General features: G+C 45.7%; 1 protein-coding gene and 1 long non-coding RNA gene across 3 annotated transcripts; both read left to right on the top strand.

The window, feature by feature from the left end:
* Window positions 1-38: 38 nt before the first annotated feature.
* On the top strand, window positions 39-20,274 carry SEC61B (SEC61 translocon subunit beta). Of its 2 annotated transcripts, none has more exons than XM_026013176.2 (4): window positions 39-392; window positions 586-683; window positions 3,258-3,359; window positions 18,666-20,274. In XM_026013176.2, the coding sequence occupies exons 1-4, from the start codon at window positions 390-392 to the stop codon at window positions 18,793-18,795; spliced, it is 333 nt and encodes a 110-aa protein (XP_025868961.2). In that variant the 5' UTR covers window positions 39-389; the 3' UTR covers window positions 18,796-20,274. The 2 variants fall into 2 exon arrangements, with proteins under 2 accessions (XP_025868961.2, XP_025868962.1); XM_026013177.2 differs by lacking the exon at window positions 18,666-20,274 and adding an exon at window positions 6,535-6,825.
* LOC140594560 (uncharacterized) lies at window positions 8,009-14,014 on the top strand. The gene is made up of 2 exons (XR_011995478.1): window positions 8,009-8,142; window positions 9,327-14,014. It is a non-coding gene; the product is annotated as an uncharacterized lncRNA (long non-coding RNA).
* Window positions 20,275-21,724: the final 1,450 nt, after the last annotated feature.

The raw sequence follows: 21,724 nt of genomic DNA, 5'->3' as shown, positions 1-21,724 counted from the left end.
GGCCGACCACGCCTCGCGGCGCTTGCGTGGGCCAGGCCACGTCAGCGCAAGCCTGCGGGCGCCCAGTGTGTCTGCCGGAGGAAATTTCTCCCCTGAGCGTGGCTGTATATTCCGTTTGGTGGGGATCGGACTCTACGAAGGACGCTGCGACCCACAGGAAGGAGGCGGAATGTCTGTAACCCCGCACAGGCGGCTGACGAAGTCGCCTGTAACAACATCTGTACAGGCATCTGGTGGGACAGCCCAGGCGTCCCTGGAGCCAGCGAGGACCCTGCGAGGGGCCTGGGGGCGGGGCCTGAGCCAGTTTCTCCGGCCGCCGGTCTTTTGAGGACTTCAGCGAGCGCTCGTTCGCCGTCGGTGTCAGCGTCTGGCGCCGTCCAGTCTGCAGCATGGTACGGTGGCCGCAGCCGGCCCTCCTTGGCCGCGCCTCCCCGCGTCGCCCCGCGTCTTACCTTCCGCCTGGCGCTCCTCTCGTGGTCTCCTTGCTTTGCCCGGTCTCCGTGCAGGGGCTGGGTCTTGGGGGCGGGGGGCTGGGGGCGTGCCGGGGCGCTCACCCCGCTTGTCTCCCCGTGTCTCTCTCTCTAGCCTGGTCCGACCCCCAGTGGCACTAACGTGGGCTCGTCGGGGCGCTCTCCCAGCAAAGCAGTGGCCGCCCGGGCGGCCGGGTCCACGGTCCGGCAGAGGTAAGGATCCCCGCGACCCCCTGGCCGTGGGCTCGGAGAGGCGGGTGGGGCCCAAGATTTCGCTGGTCCGGAGGAGGAGACCCCGGGGTACTACGAGTCACGGGGGCAAAATGAGCCTCAGGCGACGTGGCCTTAGGTCTTTGGTGTCCCGAGGGGGAGGCGGCGTTTCCTTCCAACCGCTCTTAGGAAAGGCAAGTTGCCTGCTTGGAATGGGATCAGGATTGCCGCTTGGAGAGAAAACCGATGTCGTTGAACCGGGTGTGCCTGGACCCGAGCTCCGCACTCCCGGTTTTGGCCTGGAGGACCCGTCGCACTCAGTCCAGCGAGACTTGGCAGATGCAGGACTCCTCTTTCATCTCCGCGTCTGCTCCAGTTTTCTCTCCCCTACTCCTACCACGCATTCTCCTTTCCCAGCGCCAAAACTTAAGGGTCATCGTGGATTTTTTTCTTTTTTTTCTTTTCTGTTCTGTCTCTGTTTAGTCATTTGCAAGATGGAACGGCACTCCAGAAGGTTCTCATCAGTTGTTTCCTTTCTCGTGTCCGTTGTTCCGGTTTAGCCCCAAGTTCTCTCATCTAGACGTTTGCATTTCCTAAGTCTTCGCTCCAGGTGATTTCCACTCCAGCCCGTCCTGCCCTCTGGTTCTCTCAACACATCTTCTTAGGTTCTCAGTTTCTTGTTGCTGAACTTAAAAAAAAAAAAAAAAAAAAAAGAGAAAGGCGACTACTAATGCTCTAGGTGTTTTTTCAGCCCAGCTGCCTCTCCTCTGGTGATCCAGCAACCTGAGCTAATTACCCTTGAAGCCCTAGACAAATCCCGCCCCCCACCCCGTTTCTATTTATTCTGAAGGACTAAGCTGGGGGGTTCTTGAGGCCTTCCCAGACCTGGAAAGCAGCAGGAGCTGTGAGGCTTCTCTTTTGTTCCTGGAGGATTTTGTTCTCATGTTTCCATATTTATCTCCTTCGTTAGATATTGACAGCAATGGCTCATCATCTCCTGCTGTGTGGCCTGACACAATAAATGATGAATGATTGAAGGAATCAAGCCACTCTCTAGTCTTGGGAGTTTTGAAGGAACCACAGGCTATAGGAAGAGGGAGGCAGTTACACTGTGGCCAGAAAGAAAGGGTAAAATAGACCCCTAATAGAAATTGAGGAGATTAAAATGGGCTCTATTAACTTCTTCCTGGCTCTCCGGTGGAGGGATGGGAGGTATTTTGAGTACATTTGGTATTTCCAGGCGCCCTGATTATTAGATACTCTGCATTGTTCCACGTGCCTGCAGGTATAAGAAATCTTTAAAGAGCCTAGACTGATTTCTTTGGGGCTTCTGTAATTCCAGGAGACTTTGAGAACACGCACTGCAGTTGGGAGGTTGTGGGAAAGCGCATGGGTCCTTGACCTGGCTCAGCTGATGACTTCTGTTCACACTGGGTTTACCATTTAGCTCAAGTTCTTTTTATGAACGAGGAAAATATCAGGTACTTATCCCGCAGCTTAAATGATGTATATCCTTGTGTGTGAAGGCTCTTCTAAGTGTATGAATTGATTTGTAAATCCTGGTACTGTTGTGTTTACTATTTGCAGTCGGTTTTCTCATAGAAACAGCCGTACAGATGGACTTAGGAATTTCCAGGCCACCATGTAGCCAGTAGTCAATGTGTCTGCACTAGAGTTTGGGGTAAAGGCCATGGCAAGGTGAGATGGGGATTAGGATCAGAGTTGGAAGCACAGTGAGAAAAGTTGGTGGCACTAGGGTTTTCACTTCGGGTTTCTGACTCCATGCAGTGGTCGGTGGCACAGTGCTGTTTGGCTACGTCTGTGTGCCAGGGCTGTCTGTGTGCCAGGGCTGCCTGCGTCACTCAGCTCATCTCCCAGACCTTCATTCCCTTGTGAGGGACACGTTCTGGTTGGGTGTTTTCCCACATTTTTTCACATCTTATCTCTGCCCAAGATCTATGGCCAGTATATCGAAATAGTGGAGACAGATTACAAAATAATTTTTTTAAAAATGTATACTCCCATTTTAGGACCTGGATTACAGTGAAAGCTAAATTGTTTTTTATCTCTTTTGTAGCATATACAGTAACTTAAAAGCATTTTAAAGGAGTCATTTTAAGATCAGATTATATGGATTCAGGGCTTTTTAAGCAGGGGCTTATTACTTGACTTCACAAAAATACATGGGAAGAGAAACTGAAATGCATTGTCCAAATGAGGCACCCATATGTGTGGGCAGGTGAATGATCTCTGGAGTCAGAACCGGGTTCACGGCCTAGCCTGGCTCCCGGCTGGTTGCGTGGTCCTAGGCTCTTTACCCTTTATGAGCCTGTTTTCCTCGTTCATACATTGGAATCGGTGACTACTTTGGGGTGGTTGTATTCATAGCATATGGCAGGTACTTATCTTAGTGGTTATCATGATCAGTGGAATAAAAGCAAGAATTTGGGGTGCTTGCAAAGAAAAGTTTTTGTATTTTGTGGGCTGTTTTGTTTTTGGTTCTTTAGTAGCATATATTATAATGCTGTTGTAAGGGCTTCCCAGAGCAAGCTGTTTGTAATATTTCTTTTCTTACAGAAAAAATGCCAGCTGTGGGACGAGGAGCGCAGGTCGCACCACCTCAGCGGGCACTGGGGGCATGTGGCGATTCTACACGGAAGACTCACCTGGGCTCAAGGTGTAAGTCTTGGGGAGCAGACCTTGTGTTTCTTTTTGTCTTTTTTTTTTTTTTTTTTAAGATTTTATTTATTTATTCACGAGAGACACAGAAAGGGAGGCAGAGACACAGGCAGAGGGAGAAGCAGGCTCTGTGCAGGGAGCCTGATGTGGGACTCGATTCCGGGACTCCGATCATGCCCTGGGCCAAAGGCAGGTGCTAAACTGCTGAGCCACCGGGGCTGCCCAGACCTTCAGGGTCCCACAGCTATTGGGCAGTTTGGATGGGATTTACGGTACATAAGAGTTTTGTTTGTGCTGCGTGGGCTCGGTTCGGTTTGCCTGTGTATCAGTTAGTTTAGAGCCTGCAATAACAGCTTTTCATGGATTGAGTGAAAGCAAGGGAAGATCTTTGTGTAGCTGTGTCAAAATAAATGATGGCAATGGAAAGAACTGGAGGGAAAACTGCTTAATTAGGTGAAATTGCTCTTCATTTGGTATTCTGGTCCCACACTGAGATATAGGAGTAACCAGTTGAATTGGAGTTGGGTGATTTTTCAAAGCTCTCCTGGAGGCTCAGGCCGATATTATTACAACCTAATGGGAGTTTCTGCATTAGGCTGTGTTACCAAAAGCTCTTTGGCCTCCTTGCCTTTGGTGGGTGGTGGCTAGATCCTGGAGGGTGAACTTAACCACTTCGTAAGTTCTTCGGTCCGGGAGTGCTCATTAGGTGATGGGTGATAGAAGATGGGTATCCAGGGTCTCCAGGCCTTGCTCGCTTTACTTTCCCTGGTTTCTGGTACCGTGTGGCAGAGCTAATCCTGCAGGTCTCTTAGCATGAGGCTCTAGAACACCACGGCTTATGCCATTTGCTGCTTAAACCCAGTGGCTGAGGAATTGGAATAATGATGCACTCCTGTTTGCATAGCGCCTCTGTTCACAGAGGCAGTTACGTGTGGAAGCCAGACAGCAGGGGCTGGAACTATGTCTTCTGACTGTTCAGGCCCATGCTCTTTCCATACTGCTTGTCTGGTAGAAAGACAGATTTATTTGGGTTAATTTAATTAACTTGACTTGTAGCTTGACTTGGATCACAAATGTAGTTGACGAAGACTTCCCTAGAATTCTTGAGATTTGGTTTTATTCATTGATTTTTTTTTTTTTAACTGTTCTATTGAAGACTTGTAAGGTGAGGATGAGTTTGAGAAATCATTCATGGGGTTGGTGTGTGTGCATTAGTGGCATTAAAAACCTTTGCTCTTTGTTTCAAGGTAATTTTTGTGGGTTATTCAGAGAGAAATTTTGAGGCCCCTTGTTCTTCAGGATCTCCAGGGGGCTTACTTTACACGCTTCTCAAGAGGTTGGTCAAACCTGTTCTCCTGGGGGTGTCTGGCCTACGCCAGCTCTCAGCTTTTGTGCTGTTGAGCAGCCAGGCAGGCTTCCACTACTTCTCGAGTCCTCCCAGGATAGAAGCTGTTCTTGAAGTGTCCTAAACCACAGTTTATCATCAGTAAGAGAGATGTTTTTGATGAAAAGATGCTGTGGGAATTTATATCTACAGACCTACATGTTGGAGCTTATTGCTGGTTCTTAGGAGTTGAGAATTTTTTTTTCCAGGCTGATAATAGGATCTCCTAGGAGATTACTATAAGGTTTCATTGTGTTTGTATTAACTTACTTAATACCTCAGCAACTCGATGGGGGAGGCACTGAGATTATCCCTATTTTAGAGATGAGGAAAATGAGGCTTGAAGAAGGCAAGTAACAGGGCCACAGTCACCGCTCAGGGGTGACAGTTGGTTCCCAGACTCCAGCTCTCTGGGAGCTGCACTCTCAGCTTCATGCTCTGTGTCTCATGTTGCTCTAATGTTGCAGCAAAGTAGGGGGTGTGATGAAATGTAACTCGATGAAGATTACTTCCCATGTACTTTTAAATTTGTTTATTCCCATAATTGTACAGATATTGGAAGAATAGAACAGTGTGGCAAGGACTTTGATCTCTGTGTGTTGTTCATCGGCCACTAGTGGACTCTGTTACTCCACTGCCTTCACTGTAAAGATTTCTGGGGTCTTTTCCCTTGTCTGCTACCCAGTTGTATCTGAGAGGTGCGGTGACATCTCGAATTTTCCACCGTGGTGTTGGCAGGCAAGTCACAAAGGAGGGACCATAACGTTTCATCATAGTCAGCATCCATAGGTTGTGTGAGATCAAGGGGTTCTCTTTTTAAGAAACCCATGTACTGATTTCTCAGCTTGTAAAGCAGTTGATTTAGGGACGGGCTGATGAGTAAAACCAATTTCCTTCCCTGTATTAAACTCAGAGATACAACCAGATGGGAACCTTAAAGAGAAAGACTGAGCAATATGTATCAAATCAGAAAACCCGAGTTCAGGTCTCTCCTTTCTGTTCTGGCTATGTGTTCTTAGGCAAGTAATAATCTCTGAGCTTCAGTTTTCCTTGTTGATAAAATGAGGTTAATATTTGTTTGTCCTGGGTCGCGAGTTTGTTTATCAAGTGAGTTTCTAACTTACAATGTGATATGTGTCTTTGTATGCTTAGTGCCTCCTAGCTAGACAATGAAGGTTGTCCTCGTTTTATTTATTTACTTATTTATTTTTAAATGATTTCATTTATTCATTTGAGAGAGAAAGAACACGCGTACAGAGAGGGAGTGGCAGAGGGAGAGGGAGAAGCAGACTCCCCGCTGAGCAGGGAGCCAGGGCCCTGGGATCCTGACCTGAACTGAAAGCAGACGCTTAACTGACTGAGCCACCCCGGTGCCCCAGTGAAGGTTTTCTGTAAATAAATATTCATTTGAAATCATAGTTCAGCATTTGGGTTATTTGCACTTAAAGAGTCTGGAGAATTTTTCTTATTTTTTATTACGGAAAATATCAAATATGTGAAATTAGAGACACTAGTGTCTTCAATACATCAAATCATTTTATTTGTATATATTTTAGTACATTCTACTAAAAAATAAGGATTTCTCCTTTCTGAGTAATCACAATGCCATCTCCACAGCCTCAAAATACCCAGAATAATAATTTGGAGAATATTATTAAATGTCGTAAGTGATACCCCTTAGATGAATCTTAGGTACTCCCTCTGTTTTATCCCCTCAGCAATCTTTATTATTAACAGCTATAATAATGTATTATTAATAAAAGTAAGCATGCCTTCTCTTCTTACTTCCAGTGGCCCTGTTCCAGTATTGGTTATGAGTCTTCTGTTCATCGCTTCTGTATTTATGTTGCACATTTGGGGCAAGTACACTCGTTCGTAGATTCGGCTACATCCATCTGTCTGTCATCTGAAGAAGAAGGAAAAAAAACTCAACATATCTTGGACCAAAAGCATAGTGATTTCCTGTTAGTGAGAAAGAAATATTCTGTTAGCTTATTGTTTTGCAAGGAACTTAACACGAATTGGTTTTAAGGAATCAGTTTTTTTCTATGGCTAATAAACTTTTTAATTCATTTATACAAAGTCTCATTGCTGATACCTAATCACCACGTCCCTTAGTCCCTCTGCCTTTAGATTTACCACTGAGTATGGAGAAAACGTGTTGGGGTGATTGTTTTCTTTGTTGGACTGACCATTCCTTGGGTGACCATGCAGTCACTCAAGTCCAACATACTGTTACTGGCCATGGCTTGTTTTCTCCTAGGTACTTCTGTCCTGGTGATTGTTATCTTGTGTGTTCTGTGGTTGTTAAGGAGTGTGTCTGTGACTCCATCAGGGAGATCTGTGTTGAGTGGCAGCTGGTACCCAGGGAAAGAGATATAGGGATCATAAACCAGATATCTTGGATAAAATGCCTGCTCATTCTGTTCTTTGTCTCTGAAACTGTAGATAATATTTTTGACCCTTCTCTCTCTCAGTTTTTAATTCTGGGAGAATTTTTGAACTTCCATTTTTAATTTTTAATTTCCATTTTTGAAATCACTATAGTTGCTAAAATGGTTTTGAAAGAATTTATTTGGTAAATCGGATTTATTAAATAAAATTTTGTTTTCATTTGGAAAATTAAAGACCTTGATAATCAGAGTGAGGTACCAGCATTTTTAAACTAAGTTGATATAATTCCAACCCAAAGTAAAAGAGTTTAAAGTTTCACTTAGCTTATGTTGCCTTTCTGGGTATAAGCATTCAGTCTCTGTAGACCCTAGGAATCGCCAAGAATAGTTCAGGGCGCATACTGCAGGAGCCTAGGACTCTAAGCCAGAATTTCTGAAGAGTAAGAAATGCCCTAGTTGTTCAGCAGAATCACAAAATGAAGAGGTGTATTAGTTGAAAAATAGATAATTTTAAAAACGTCTTTCTCAAGTCTATTTAAGGAAAACTTCCTAGAACAGTGAAGCAGCTTCATAAGTATATTTCTTAACTTCTGGCTGCAGAGTAATTTTAGGTTGGGATGTATCTTAAAGAGTATGTATCTTAAAAAATATTTTCTAAGGCAGTATATGGGTTAGTGTGCTCTTATAAATCCAAACAAATGGGAGATTATTGGGGGGAAATGATGAAAAACTGGTTCCTTTGGATCCTGGGCACTGCTCATTGCATAAAAATGCAGCAGCTGTCTTCATTTTGAAATTCAGGGGAAAAAGTTTCACTGGGAAGAAATTAAAGACTATATTATCTTTAATGGAATTTTTTTCTCTGATACTCAGGTTGATGGCTCCAGTAACAGCTAAAAGTTATGTATTTAATTTTCAGAAGAAATCTGTTTGTCAGTCCAGAAGAGGGGTCCTTTTTTTTTCCTCTGGGGGAGATGCTGAAGCCACTTGGAGGAGCTATTTGATGGTGAGGGTTACGTCCTCTTCATTGCAAGATGCTGCCTTTTAGCCCCGTCTGCCTCGCAGGGCTCCAGTGGGCTGGTGGCTGGAAGTCCTGGGATTTTCTGAGCTAGTGAATTATAAGAAAATGCTAGTTTTCAGTGGCAGAGTAGGAGATGCTTCATTCAGCAGAAAGAAAATTGGTGGTTGGGCCTAAAAATACACAGCATCTATTATGTTACAAGGCTACTGTTGGCTCTGATAATACAATGCTAATACCATAACTGAGAATCTCAGTGTTCAAGCTGTTCCTTTCTCTTTTCTTTTTCATTTTTAAAAACGGGCAAAATACACAATGTAAAATGTGCCACCTTAACCATTTAAAGTGTGTAGGTCAGAGGTATTAAGCACATGCATGTTGTGCGACTATTGCCACCATCCATCTCCAGAACTCTTTTTTATCTTGCAAAACTGAAACTCTAAATCCCTCAAATAAAAACTGCCCTCTTCTCTTCCCCTCAGCCCCTGGCAACAGCCATTCTACTTTCTGTCTCTGAATTTGACTCTCTAAGCACCTTGTAGGAATGGAACCATAGAGTATTGTACCCTTTTATGACTGGCTTACCCAATTTATTATAATATCCTCAAGATTCACCCATGTTGTAGCATATGTTAGAGTTCTTTTTGTCAGCCTTTTTTTTAAGGCTGAATGACGTTCCTTTGTGTCTATATACCACTTTTTGTATTCCTTTCTTTTAAAATCGAGATTTCCAAACTGATGCTTCTTGAATCCTAGGGGACCATGAGCCATTCATAATTCTGAAAGCCTAACAAATTAGATCTTTATTTGTATTAAGTCTACGTTGGCCCAAAGAATTCTCAAATCCCCTTCACTATGGGCTCTAATTTTAGCCACTTGCGAATGATTATAAGCCACTGCATGTTAAGCAAAAGGGCTGAGTGATTGAAACTGGGAAGATGAATTAATAACTGCAGTTTGGGCTGAGCCTTTTAAGTCATTGCGGAAAGGGCCCAAGAGTCCCTGAGACTGAGGGATTGAAAGATGAAGATCCCTGGGTCCACTAGGAGCCCGAGAACACATTCCGGTAATACTGGGTGAGAGATCTGTTCCTGGGAGAGGGAAAATATGCCATAGCTTTTATTTTCACACCTGGCTCAGTCTAGACTCTAGTTTTTTTTTTTTTTTTCCAGGTGCTGAGGTCCTCATAGAATTGAAAAAGATGTTCTGAAATGTTACAAATGTTGGCATCAAGATAAAAAGGACCAAAATGTCTATAAAGCTGGCTTCATTTAATAGAAAATCCTGTACAGTATGTGAACTTTCTCCGGGCATGGTGTCCTGCTCTTGATTCCTGCAAAGTGCTATTATCACCCCTCACTTCACATGCTGTGGGAGGAGGGTTCAGGCCAGGACCAAGTTTGTTCGTTTCTGGGGCCACTACTAAGACGTCCCAAGGTAGTGTACTTACTACCCCATCTTGCAGACTTGGAGGTGTACCTGACCTGGGTTCAACTCCTATAGTTAGCCCTACATTTTACCAGTTGTGAGGTCGTGCTTGGCTCCCTTCCTTCCTCTGCCCTCATTTGTCTCATGTAAATGCCCATGGGTATGATGATTCCCACCAGGATTAAATGAGAAAAGATCTAAGAGTGCCTTGTTAATTTGTTAGCTAATGGTTAACAAGTGTTTATTTTCAATAATTTCAGAGATGTAGGTTAGAGGGTGATGGAAGGGAACCACAATAGAGCTTCCACAATATAGCTTTTAAAAATAACGACTCTTAAGACCATGCTACACTATGATTTAGTGTTACTCTAGGCATTACTTAGCTTTAGTTTGAGGTTTTCGATTCTGCAGAAGGAATTGAATTCTCAGGAATTGCCCTTCTAAGCTTTGTTTGTAGTATGGAACTTTTGTGTTTGTAGAGAAAGCATAGTGTTTATTCACTCAACAAGCATTTACGGATCACTCTGTGCCATGCTCTTCTGTCGGGGTTTTTGAAATAACCTGTTGAGGTCACTCTCAGTTTAAAAGGGCTGAGCATTTGGATCCTTGCCCCATCTGGGGCTATGGACTCTAAATAGCTCTGTGATTCCAGAGAAACCAGACAGGGAGCTCTATATCAAAGCCTGCTCTACTTGGTGAAATCAGCAGTTGGAACTATAGTTTAAGAAATGCTCGGGGTTTGTGGGCAATCCTGCCAGGGGTCACAAAACTCACTGCCTCCCAGGAAATCCATCCTGGCTGGTCACTTGTCCAATAGAAGGAAACCTGGGAACCCTGAGAGCCCCTAGCCGGGTGGCTGAGAATTCACTGTGTCCTCCTGTGCAATAGAGGAGCCTGGGGCCTGGAGACCAGGGGTTGCCCCAGATTGTACAGCAAGTGCAGAACAGAGCAGAGGACAGGTTGAGGCTTCTTGAGCCCCAAGCCAGGGCTCTTCCTTGAAACTGTTGTGACCCTCTGTTGGGCCAGTGCATAAGTCAGTGACCTGTCTCTAGGGACTAGGCACTGGAACTAGGTAAACGGAGTGGTGGGTTTTGATTAGTGGGTAGTGTTAATCAAAGGGGGAGGAGTGAAGCCAGTTAAGGTCAGCTAGTAAAAATAAAATGAATTATGTTAGTAAATTTAGGAGACAGTCAACAGGTTCATAAGGGGAAGCAAAATCAGGAGAAGCAGCCAGCAGAAGTGCATTTGTCTGCGTTCTTGGGACCACGAATGTCGGGTGAGCCCAGCATGTAGAGGATTGACTGAGCAGGGTCAAGGTAGAGGCTAACTGCTTAAATACTGTTCCTGGCAACTCAGCCTCCATTCCATGCCAGAGACATTGAAGTAAAGTAAAAGGTGCAAGTTTACTGAACAGGAAACAGGGACTAGTCTAAACAGTCTAGATGGTTCCATTTTGGGGAAAGGTCTAGAAGTTTGTATCTCAGTTTCTAGCAGCAATGAAACAAAGCACATGAAAACATGAAGGGAAGAACTCAAATTACAAGGGAAAGGGTTAAATTGGTCCTGCAAACATGCTGGTGTTTCTTCCCATAGGCTCTGGTCCTAGGCAGTGCAGAGGATAAACCCTACACTTGCAGCTCATTCTCCTAGAACCCGTCTACGTGGGTTTGGGCTGTAGAATGGAAATCAGTGGTTCTCACCTCTTTGTGTGTGTGTGTGTGTGTGTGTGTGTGTGTGTGTGTGTGTGTCCTGCAGGAGCCTTTCTGTGTGTGTGTGTGTGAGTGAGAGAGAGAGAGAGAGACAGAGACACACAGAGAGAGAGAGAAAGAGAGAGAGAATCGCCTGTAAGGAGTCTGCTCCTGCCACATGGCCGATCCGGCTGGCAGCAGCCTGGGAGGGCCAGCTCTCCAGAGCAGGAGGCACAGTGTGGGCTCAGGGGCGCTGGGCCTGAGGTTTCTTCCAGGCCTGTCACTGGCACAAGAGTGTTTTTTGTCCCCCTTCCTCTTCTTTTGAAGCTTCAACCATGTTTCCATTTGCTTTGCAGTCTCTGCACTGTGCTGGGAAATTCACCCTGCCCTGTGGGCTTTTGCATTTCGTGCACTTGCAGCCCTGTGGTGTGCGTAGTCAGCTGGCTGTGGAGCTGGGAGGCCCTGCAAGGCCCAGGGTCCTGCTTCGCCCTTCAGTTCTCTCACTCGGTCTCTAACAGCACCTCTTTTTATAGCCGTGCTGCCTGAAGGAGCAAAATAAACCCTTGTCAGACTGCTCCTTGCACTGGGACCTGCAGTTGGCTCCAGGAGGCAGTACAGGATGAAAGGGGCGAGTGTGTGATGATCGTGGCTGGGCAAGGCTTTCTTTCTGGGCGGGCCGTCAGATGGCTGGTGTGGCACCCCCCCACACACACCCCAGTGCACCCCTGAGGTGTCATCGGTAGGGAGCTCTGCACATGCCTCCCTGTGGGAGAGTTGCTGTATCCACGCGGGGGACACCTCCGTGAGACACTCCAGAGACCCGTGAAACATTTGTGTTAATGCCACATGCAGCCTTTCCACTGCTCATTGGTGGCCTCTGCAGTAAATCAAAATTAAATTTAGGTGAGTGGTGATCTGATGCTGGCACAGGCTAGGTAGTCTGACCCAGCTCACTGCTCCTCCTCTTCTCCTCCTCCTGACCCCCCTCCCCTTCCACCTTCCACTTGTTCTCTTCGGTTCTATACAACTGAGATCCCTGGGCTATTGCGTTCAAAGGAACACAGTCCTCCAATGAAAGTTATTAAAAAATAATTCTGATTTGCACCTATACTTTTCCAAGTTGTAGTGAGGTTGAATTGTGTCACCCCAAATTTGTGTGCTGAGACCCTAACTCCTAGCACCTCAGAAGGTGACCTTACATGGAGATTGGATCTTTGCAGAGGTTGTCAAGTTAAACTGAGGCCTTTAGCTGGGTCCCTAATCCCATATGACTTAGTTCTTTTAAGAAGACGAGATTTGAAAAAAGTGATTTGGATGTAGAGCCATACGGGGAGAACGTCATGCGAGCTTGAAGACATCCATCAGCAAGCTGAAGACAGACCTGGACCAGCTCTTTCCCTCACAGCCCTCGGAAGAACCAAACCTGCTAGCACCTTGATTTTGCACTTCTAGCCTCCAGAATTGAGGCCCTACCACCGCCCCAGTGGTGCTGTTTTGTACGGCAGTGCAAGCAGACCAATACACAAGTATCTTTTTATTTTATTTAAAAAATTTTAAAGATTTTTATTTATTCATGAGACAGAGAGAGAGGCAGAGACATAGGCAGAGGGAGATACAGGCTGCCTGCAGGAAGCCTAATGTGGGACTTGATCCCAGGACCCCGGGATCACGCCCTGAGCCAAAGCAGACGCTCAACCACTGAGCCACCCAGGTGCCCCAATACAAAAGTATCTTAAAGGGGAAGCCAATCTGTAACTCAGAAATGCTTTTATCACCCTCCTTCATATCTTCCTGACCTTTTTGCATCTGCAGCATCTAGGGAACCTTTCTGAACTCTGAAATCCCTTCCCCACTATTGACCCGAGTGACTTATTTCTCTAATACCTCCCAACTGGGGAGCAAAGAAATCCATGGGCTCTGATTCACTCCTCTGGTATCCTAATCTTGAGGAAGGGGATGCCCTAAATCTGAAGCACAAGGCTTTTGGGTCACCAGCGGTGGGAATCCCCCAGTGTCAGCAAAAACCTGGCCCCTGTTTATGCACAAGGTGAGCACCGCTTCATCTAGCTTATTCCATCTGGACACTTGTTCATCTCACAATGAACCGAGAAAACCCCGGTGTTCTGACTCAAGAGACCAAGCAGGAGATCTAGGCTGGTGACAGATTCTTGGCAGGAATTGGGTAGTGAGCAGAGCATGTTCAGCAGAGTGGGTGGCGTTCCTCCACCAGCAGTAGAGGCTGGACCAGTGGAGTCCTGGCCCCGCCGGCGGGGATTTGGTGATGTACATAACACCTCGGGATCTAGATTCAGGTTTTCACTTACATATATTCTCCTTGCATTTCTGGAATGGACTCTACTTGGTCACTCGGATGAGAAGAGCTAGCATAGCAGGCCAGACACAGAAAGGTCTGTTTGCAAGGTCGGCCGTTGACTGGTGGTCTGGACACTCAGCATTTGAGCTGTTCCCTAACTCATAAGGCTGGTCGACAGGCAGTAGATGACTATGACACCACTACCGACCGATAGGGTCCTTGGCACTGAGTCTTTAATGGGCCTACCTGGACTGAAGCATTGCACGCATTCCTGCATCCTTCGCGGCCAGAGAAGGGAACGCGCTCACAGGAGGAACAGAGTATACGAAGCCTGCCTATGGATTTCTGGACTACACCTGTGTCTTTTTTTCTCTGATGAACCTATTGTGTATCCTTTCACTGTAATAAACCTTAGCTGTGAGTACAACTATATGCCGAATCCAAGTCTTTCTAGAAACTCTGCAAACATATGGGTGGTCTTAAGGAGCCCTGAAACAGTCATGACGTATTATTTTTTAATGAGCTGTTGGATTGTGTTTGCTAATACCAATCCTCCCCAGTTCAACTCCCATTTTTCAAGCTTTTCCTTCATGCACATTACTCTAAACATCTTGGGAGATGGCAACTTCTTTAGTCTTCGGAGGTACCATGACAACGTATTTTACAGATGAGAAAACTGAGGCCCACAGAGATGGCGTGACTCTCCCAAAGTCATGCAGCTACTGACCACCTAGCAGAGCTGGGAACCCTGGGCTGTCTGCCTCCGTGTTAGGGTGACCAGCCTTCCTGGTTTGCCTTCTACCGAGGGGTTTCTGGGGACATGACGCTTTGAGTATGAAAACTGAGATGGTCCTGGGCAAACCCAAATGGTTGGTCACCATACTTTGAGCCTATCGCTGTTTTTTATTTTATCTGATTGGCAACTTCAGTGTTCCTGAGGAAGAGCTCGCCCCCTTTGCGAGGTGGGCATATTTAGCCCTGAACTGGAAGAGCCAAACACCTGGTCTCTCAAGAATAATTTCCAAATTATTTTTTTTAAAGATTTTATTTATTCATGAGACACACACACACACACAGAATGAGAGAGAGAGAGAGAGAGAGAGAGAGAGAGAGAGAGACAGGCAGAGGGAGAAGCAGGCTCCATGCAGGGAGCCTGACATGGGACTCAATCCCAGGTCTCCAGGATCACACCTGGGCTGAAGGCAGATGCTCAACCACTGAGCCACCAGGGCATTCCTCAATTTCCAAATTCCTTTCTCTAGGGCCAAACACGGGCCCTCCCAGCCCGCTCTGCTGGGTCTGCTCCTTCCTCTTCTCCACCAAACCCCCCAACTGGTGCTCCCTCCCCCACCCCACTCTGCCCACCACATTTTTCAGCATTACTGGTTTTAATTTCCTTTACCATCCCCTTTGCAGAAACTTCTTTCCTGATTTAATTACTATGTCTCTTAATTCAATTTCATTCTCTTGATTGTCATTAAACTCCCAGAGTTGTTTCTCCAAAGAATTTAAAGGCGAGGCCCTCTGCTTAGAGATTAATTGTCATCATTTTGCCTTTAAACACAGGTACTTTCTTACCTCTCTTCAATTATCTCCCAGAGAAAGGAGAGTGACCATCCTTCTTCTCAGGGCCTCTCTGAGAACAAACACTGCTGGGGGCTACCTTTTCAGAGAGAGAGAGAGAAAGAGAGAGAGAATAAAGAGAGAGAAAGCGAAGTGTCTTAAATTTTTCTTCCACCTTCTCCTGACTCTAATCTCAGGGGCTCAGTCTGTGAAGAGGTTGGGGGCTCTAGGAGAGGCAGCCTAGGCTTGGGAAATGATGGCTCTTGTCAGGAGGGGTGTGAAATGGTGAGGAAGGGCAATGCAATGCTGGCTCTGGCCTCAAGCATCCTGACAGCCAGGGTCTCTCAGAGGAAATAGGGCTGTAGCTTAAGGTACAACAGAAGCACCTCGGGCTAGAATTTTCCTTCTTTGGAGCAGTGGGTCTCAAGACATCAAAGCCCCAGTGTCCCTTGCTCTCACTGTTCCCTTGTGTTCTCAGTACTGCAGCCCTTTGACCTTTGAGACACCCCCTCAAACTCTATTTTTGCTAGCGCTGTCACTCCTGAATCTCCTCTTTGTGCACAAACCTTGAGAAAGAGGAACGATTCCAGGTAGGGCTGGGCCAGCTTCCTGTAGGATCCAGTTAATGCAACTCCTGCCCCTGTGGGTGAAGCCCCCTGAGAGGTAGAAGGTGCAGGTTCCAGGCGGTGGGGGGCTTAGGCAGGGGTCTGAGTTGCTGTGGCTCTCGGTGCTCGGCTATCCCGAGCCTCGGTGCCCTTGTCTGCAGATATTCAGGCATCGTACCTTATAAAAGGATCTAGGCCTGCCTCTTCCATTATGTCAGGGTTAAATGAAAGAATTCAAGTAAAGCATTCAGCACAGGGCCTGCCACCGTAATAAGCCTTCAATAACAAGTAGTCATATTCACAATGAGTAGCATTTGGTCCTATAGGTTGTAGAATCAACAACTTTTAATACTGAAAAGAAAATTCCTGTTCCAAGCTCTAATTTGTATCTGACATCTTCTGTTCAGTCTCTGACTCTGCTTGGATACCTCTTTTTTTTTTTTTTTTTTAAGATTTTATTTATTTATTCATGAGACCCAGAGAGAGGGGCAGAGATATAGGCAGAGGGAGAAGCAGGCTCCATGCGGGGAGCCTGAGGCAGGACTCAATCCCAGGACCCCTGGGATCACGACCTGAGACAAAGGCAGACGCTCAACCTGGCACCCCTGCTTGGAAACCTCTTGTGATAGGGAGCTCACTGCTCTTTGGGAATCCCTGCCTTCTTTGGGCCATTTTGTAGATGCCAAATAGGAGCTCTATTTACAGGTCTGATGTATTTAAACTCTCCATTTGCAGGGAACAAGATGTCTTTCCCTATTCAACAATAATATGGGCTGCCAGAGAATAGGACCAAATAATTGTTTAGAGGGTAATTTAGCAAATGACTCAATGACATACTCATAGGTGAGGGTTTCAGACTCCAGACTCTTCCCTTATCTGGTTCCTGGGACTTTAAGTCCAGCTGAAGATGAGGTTGGGGTTGAAGAGGAGCCCAGCTAATCCGGGCACATTTTATAGACAAGGCCTTAAAGATCCCCATGGAATCTTTGAAATCACCCTTTTCTTGGGTTCACGAGCACTCATAAATGATACCATCACTTCCTGGTTATTCATGCTCATTAAATGTAAGAATAAAGAGTATAGAGCTCACGAGGGGCACCATCCGCTTGGCTGCATTTATGAAGAGAAGGCGCTGGGATGTTTAATGTAAGCTACCCAGTTTGTCTAATAAAATCCTTCCACGGCTGATGTTACCAGCTTCGTGCCACACACGCTTGTGCTATTGGGACAGTACTAGCATGTATTTAAATTCCCATTGTGTCTATTTAGTTTTTACTTAAAGGAAATGATTTTCACCATTTAAGGTAGATTTCCTAATGTAAATATACCTATATACCTAGGTGTGAGGAGTTAGAAATGTGCTGTCGCATGTATCAAGACGGCAAGGGAATGATTTAAGGATGGCAGAGAATAGGAAGGAGCTGCTACTCATTCATGGCTCATTTAATTGTAGATCCATCCTGTTCTCCAGGGACTTATGATTTGTGCAATGGTGGATTCGCATTGCTAGGTTTACATAAAGCTGAATTTATTCTCATTTAATGCTTAATTGATTCAATCTTATTTTAATGACATATTTATATGGACTCCTAGAAGGTTTGGATTGGGCCTCAGAACTTAGTTTGGCCAATCCTTCTTGTTACAGGTGAAAACATGGAGGCCCAGAGAGGTTAAAGGATTCACCCACGATCACACTGGGAGTAAGCGCAGGGCTGCGATTCCAGCTTAGATATTATTCATTTGTGAATTTTAACTTTATTTATTTTATTTTAGATTTTATTTATTTGAGAGAGAGAGAAAGGGAGAGAGGAGAGTGAGCACTAGGAGGGGGAACAGCAGAGGGAGAGGGAGAAGCAGGCTCCCCACTGAGCAGGGAGCGCAATGGGGCTCTATCCCAGGACCCTGGGATCATGACCTGAGCTGAAGCCACCCAGGTGTCCCTCAGCCTAGATTCAAATGTAGTTTGAATGTTTTCTTTTTCTATAATAATAGGAATCCCTATCTATCTATCTATCTATCTATCTATCTATCTATCTATCTATATCTGGCTTTCATGTATGACCCCATGTGGGAGGGAGGCAACAGGCACACATAAATATATTTATGGGCATCTACCTGTAACCTGTGTCCGCATTGACCACCAGGATTCACAGGGTCTAAGCCGTGCTTCCGTGGCTGTTCTCTTGCCTGCCTCTCTTGAATCCCATGTATAGCTGCGGGGGAATAAAAAACCCACAAGCCCTGAATTAGAACAGCTTGCCCTCAAGCCAGCTGTCACTTGACCTCTCTGGTCCTCCGGTCCTTACTTTTTCCTGTAACCTTCATGTTAACTGCAGTATCTGTCACATGGATGCGAATGGGATTGGTTTAGAACTCACCCCTGGGTGTAGTGAGATGAGCTGCTTTAGTGATGCTAATAGTTCCTCATCCTCTAGCTCCCAGAACTTGTTTATTTTGAATCAATCTAGCTGGTGGAGCAACTTGCTGTCTCCCAGGTGCGGCCCCTACCTTGTGCACATTGATAAGGAACCACAACCCCCCTCCCTTGAATTTCCCTTCACGTGCAAGGAAGGCATCTACACGTGCGTAGCAGACTTTATAGAAAACTTGAGAAAACAGAGGGGTCTGTAAAATCGTGTTGTTGTTTTCCCTTCTTTTTAAAAATACTCTTCTGTAGGGTTCATCCCAGAAATTTCCTCTCTCACCTCACAACACAGTATTACTTAGCTCATCAATTCTCTATCATTTAGGACTTACGTTTTGCTTCCATGGTGACCTGTAGAACAATGTCTTAAATATGGTTCAATTTTTTCTCCCAAGGACTTTGGAGAAAAGACATCCTAAGGCTGGTTTGGTAGTGCCATAGTCTCATCAATGTCCTAACCTTTTGTCTCTCTCTTTTGCTATTCTTAGCCCAAGCCAACTGTCTTCAATCAAGATCACCTCAGGACTACAAAATGATTGCCATAGCACCAGGCTTTACATCCATGTTTCAGGCAGAAGAGGTTGGAAGACCGAGAAGAAACCTGCCAACCTAATCTGATTTTCAGGAAGCATTTCCAGAAGTCTTATCTATAGTTTATTCCTTTATACCATTGACTGGAAACTGGTCATATGGCCACTCTTATCTGGAAGGGAGGCTGGGAAATCTAACTTTTCAGCCTGGCACATCACTACTTCCAACAAAATCAGGGCCCTGTGTAAGTAAGAAGATAGGAATAAATTTTAGGTAGGCAAACCATCAAAGTCTGCCACAATCCCCAACTCCATTCTGGACCCCCCTTTGCATAGCCAATGATTCACCGCATTAAAATGAAGAGGCCATCACACGGCTGAAGGAAGGGAGGTGGAGTTAAAGAAATGGTTGGATCTTTCATCTGCTGTCTCCACGAACAGTCTCTGAAAGTGGAGGGGAGAGATTTCTTTCTTTCTTTCTTTCCCCGGCCCCGACCCCAATATGAAGTTGACCACCCTACTTAGAACAGAAGAGGTTACGGCTGCCTTTGGTTCCTTGCCGTGCCACCCAAGGATTGCTGTGAGCGCCAAAAGACAGATATGAGGAAGCATGTTATAACCTATAGATGCTCTTCAGTGACAGAGATGATTGTTTCTCCTTATTCCGAGTGTGGTCATGTCTCCTAAGGCTGTCTGCTCAGCTGAAGAAAGGGGTTTCTTGGGAGGCCTGGGGGGCTCAGTCCCTTAAGTGTCTGCCTTTGGCTCAGGTCATGATCCCAGGGTCCTGGGATTGAGCCCTACATCAGGCTTCCTGCTCAGTAGGGAGCCTGCTTCCCCTTCTCCCTCTGCCTCCTCCCCACTGCTCATGCTCCCTCCCTCCCTCTGTCAAATAAATAAAATCTTTTTTTCTTTTCTTTTTTTAAGAAAGGGGTTTTCTTTTTTTAGAAGATTTTATTTGCTTGCATGTTCCATTAGCAAAAACAAAACAAAACAAAAAGATTCTTTCTTTCTTTCTTATTTATTTAGAGAGTGTGAACAGAGGGAGGGGCAGGGGGAGAGGGGGAGGGAGAAAGAGAGAATCTCAAGCAGACTCCCCGCTCAATGTGGAATCCGATGTGGGGCTTGATCCCAGCACCCTGAGATTGGGACGTGAGCTGAAATCAAGAGCCAGAGGCTCAACCGACTGAGCCACCCACGAGCTCCAAGAAAGGGGTTTTCTGAGACAGCAAGAGTGAGAGCCAAAGAGAAAAGGAGCCAAAGGAGAAGGAGAGATAGAAGGGGGTAGAGGGGATAAAAGAGGGAAGGGGAAGAGTGGAGCATCTTCTAAGGTCCAAGGCAGAACAAAATACATCGACAGGATTGACGCCCGTGAATGACCCAAGGGCACATACGATGGTCTGGGAGCCGGCATCCCCGGTCTTTATTCCAGTCTCCCTCATTTCCAAGCAACATATGTATATTGAAGACGATATGAAACATATGAAAAGGCACAAGAGAGACTTTTAAAAAAAAACTGCTTTCTTGGTGTATAATTGACGTACAATAAACCATCCATATTTAAAGCTTATGATTTGATACATTTTGACATAGGTATACACCCATGAAATCATCGCTGCAATCAGCAATCAGCATAGCATATCCATCACCCCCAGAACTTTCTTCATTTCCTCCCTCCATGCCCCTGCCTGGCTACCCACCTGGCCACCAGGAATCGCTCACTGGTCTACTTACTCTCACTAGGGATTACTTCGCACTTTCTTCAATTTCACACAAATGTATGTGTTCTTTCTTTGCCTGGTTTCTTTGACTCAGCATAACAATATGAAAAAAACCCTCAATCCCAAATCAAAGAGAAATATAGTTAAAAATATAACATAGATCTCCAGGATTGAAAATAGTTACTGTTTAGTCCTGTTTGCTTCAGCATTTTTCCTGGTTTTCTTTGGGGCGGGGGGATGTCATTTATACAAAAAGTTTTAAAAAATCTGTACATTTTAATGAACAGTTATAAAGCAAACTGCTGTGTAGCCACACGCAGGTCAAGAAATGGAGCTTTGTGCGCACCCTGCGTCACCCCCTGACAACTGCACCTCCCTCCCCATACCAGGTCATCACTGACCTCACTTTGGGGAAAGTCATTTTCTTGCTTTTCTTTTTGGTTTTATGACCTAAGTATCCATCCCAGTATAGCAGAGTTGAGTCACCTGTTTGTGAATTCTGTTTGACTGAGATCATCCCGCATGTCTTCTTCTGTGACTTGCATTTTCGTTCGTTCTGTCTATGAGATTCACCCCATCATGCCAGGTGGCTGTGCTTTGCTCATTCTTTTTTTAAAAAAACTTTTTTTTATTTATTTATGATAGTCACACACACAGAGAGAGAGAGAGGCAGAGACACAGGCAGAGGGAGAAGCAGGCTCCATGCACCGGGAGCCTGATGTGGGATTTGATCCCGGGCCTCCAGGATCGGGCCAAACGCAGGCACCAAACCGCTGTACCACCCAGGGATCCCTGCTTTGCTCATTCTAATAGCAGTGGAGTGTTGGGTTGTACGAGTCCACCGCTGTGGGGCTGGCCCACACCAGCGAGAAAATTCCTAAGTACCATCAGGCAGTTTGGCCCTGCCTTGGCCCTCAAGTCTGGTAGGCAGCAGTCATCCCTGGACAGAAACAAGCAAAAGGCGCCCCCCACCCCTGCGGCCCACCCCCCAACTCCCACCCCATGTCCATGGGAGGTTATCCATAAATATTCCCATAGGCAAATCATAACTATTTACAACATTAGCTTCTGCCTGACAATATCCTTCTGAAGAAGCAAGCACCAAAGAAATTTAAAAAAATTTTTTTTTTTTTTTAATTATGATAGTCAGAGAGAGAGAGGCAGAGACACAGGCAGAGGGAGAAGCAGGCCCCCGGCAGGGAGCCCAATGCAGGACTCGATCCCAGGACCCCAGGATCACTCCCTAAGCCAAAGGCAGATGCTTAACTGCTGAGCTGCCCAGGTGTCCCCAAAAGAAAT

Source organism: Vulpes vulpes, chromosome 12 (genome assembly GCF_048418805.1).
Source record: "Vulpes vulpes isolate BD-2025 chromosome 12, VulVul3, whole genome shotgun sequence".
NCBI classification, from domain to species: Eukaryota; Metazoa; Chordata; class Mammalia; order Carnivora; family Canidae; genus Vulpes; species Vulpes vulpes.
Note: the sequence above shows the minus strand (reverse complement) of the source record. Positions and strands in the feature narration are given on the sequence as shown.